We start from the raw sequence: 2,225 nt of genomic DNA on the forward strand, positions 1-2,225 counted from the left end.
ACACACACACACAGACATCCACACACACAGACACAAAAACAGAACTACATCTTGTAACTTTTTGTGTTTCCTGTCCAGCCTCCATTCCAACACGGCGCTGGATGTCTCCATTAAAGGTCAGATGATCAGAGACCTCCTGAACCTGGCTGGCTTCCGTATACCCCAAAGAGAAGATGTGATCGCCCCCTGCAGTAGCTCCTCCAGCTCCACCAGCAGGTAGGGAGGAGGTAGTACACCCTACAGCGCTAGCCTTAGGATCCACACAAGGGGTTCTGTGACAGATAAAACTAGTTAATTCTGGTTCTAGTTTAGGAAGAACTTTCAGTATAATTCAATCAACTACATCCTCATGAAAGACATTATAGGCGAATCAACAACTGTGTGTGTGCACGTGTGTTTCTGTGTGTGTGTATATAGTCTGTGTGGGGGCACCAGGGAGAAGACCAAGCCAGATCTGTCTGCTGATGAGAAGGTGAAACGAGCCTTTTACCTCACACAGCGCTACGCCGACCAGGTAAATGAATAACACACTGAGAATGTGGACCAAGCAATGTGAATGAAAATATGCTAAATCACATGTAAATAATGTTTAATATTAAGTGCATTTAATCTAGTTTAAAAAGTTTGAAGGTTTATTCAGCAAAGTTTAATAGTAATAGTAAACTGAAGTGGGCACAACAAAAGCCACATGGAAGGTTGGTGATGGTATGGATGCTGATGGTGGTGATGAGTGTGCTGGATAATACAGTTATTACCACAGTGGAAAGGACTGATAGAAAGCAAAACTGTCCTCTCTATGAACTTCTTGTGTTATGCAAGTTGATACCTTGCATGCATGACTGAGCTCTGTCACAGTGTGCTCATTTAAAGGTCCAGTGTGTAACATGTAGAGGGATCTATTGTCAGGAATACAATATTATATAATCTGTGTTTCTATTAGTTTATAATCACCTGAATATTAGCACAAACCAAACACTGGCTCTAGATAGGGATTTCTTCAGTTTTTGCAAGTTTCTCCTACACGATTGGTTGAGGGAAGGGGTTTCGGTTGAGGGAAGGGGTTTCAGTTGGTTGCCATCTGCAACTTCACCACTGACTACCACTGAATCCTACACACTGGTTCTTTAAGTAGACATGGGAGGCTGGTTTAGAGAATATTGGCAAGAATAGTATCCTATGCAGCTGCAGAACTGTCAGATAAGGGATGTGATAATGTATGTGTGATAGTGTGATAATAAAACTCAGAAAGACACTCTGTTTGTGTCCTCTTTATTACAGACCTTTCCACAACAATGAGTACTATTTGTATTAGTAGAAATAAAACTCTAAATCTATTTGTCTTCCCTCCTGTCTCTGTCAGGACTTCCTGTCCACCGTGCTGGACGTGTTGACTCCAGAGGACGTCCGTGTGCTGGCAGAGAGTGAAGATGAGCAGAACCGCTGCGGAAATTTCGAGCGAGTCTTCCCATCGCCGTCGTCGTCTCGCTACCTCCGCTTCTTCGAGTGTCCGAGGTACCTGAACATCCTGCTGGACCAGTGGGAGCAGAAGCACTGGAACAACAGGACAAAAGGTATGTGTTCCATCCAATCATTGTTATACCCTAATGAGACAGAGAGATAGTTTGTCTGTATTTAATGTTAGACTTTTTTCACAGGAACCCTCAGGTCAATACTACAAATGTTATTACAGTATATTATTACGACCCTTAAAAACTTGCATCTTGACACACATGTCCCAACTGAAGGAGAAGCACAGGAGCCTCTCATTTTACTTTATTTATTTAAGGAAGGAATATGACCCACTCTGGGACTGCTGGGGGAGTTGATCCAGACTTTATGGGTTCTGTGTGTGAAATTTCTGCTTTGCGTGCAGGTATCAGTCAGCTGACGACTCTGTGTCAGAAAGGAGTCCATTTGGGAACCAGCGACCCCGCTCACATGGTGAGGAAAGACTACATGAATTTGTCTGAATAATAAATGACTGTGATTGCTTTTATAATTTATAATTAATTTATAATCAGTGATTTGAAATGTTGAACCATACTTTTTTTTTTTTCTCTCTGTGCGTGTGCCTCTGTAGTGGTCCAAGTGTAGCTACATCTCTAGGTTTGAACCCCACAGACAAGACCTCGTCAGCCCATCCAGAGCCAGGTATGCACACACACACACAGACACACAGACACACACACACACACACACACACACACACACAGAGCATAATAACA

The 2,225-nt window shown here is 42.8% G+C and overlaps 1 protein-coding gene across 1 annotated transcript in view; it reads left to right on the forward strand.

The window, feature by feature from the left end:
* Positions 1-2,225, forward strand: part of ttll4 (tubulin tyrosine ligase-like family, member 4) — a gene marked incomplete in the record, with an annotated part of 19,410 nt that overhangs the window by 12,729 nt on the left and 4,456 nt on the right. The window contains 5 exon segments of the mRNA XM_035677222.1: positions 79-216; positions 418-514; positions 1,361-1,571; positions 1,874-1,941; positions 2,081-2,151. Coding sequence (XP_035533115.1) covers positions 79-216; positions 418-514; positions 1,361-1,571; positions 1,874-1,941; positions 2,081-2,151 — 585 coding nt within the window.

Source organism: Morone saxatilis, unplaced genomic scaffold (genome assembly GCF_004916995.1).
Source record: "Morone saxatilis isolate NCDOM2014 unplaced genomic scaffold, NCSU_SB_2.0 Contig5, whole genome shotgun sequence".
In the NCBI taxonomy this organism is placed as follows: Eukaryota; Metazoa; Chordata; class Actinopteri; family Moronidae; genus Morone; species Morone saxatilis.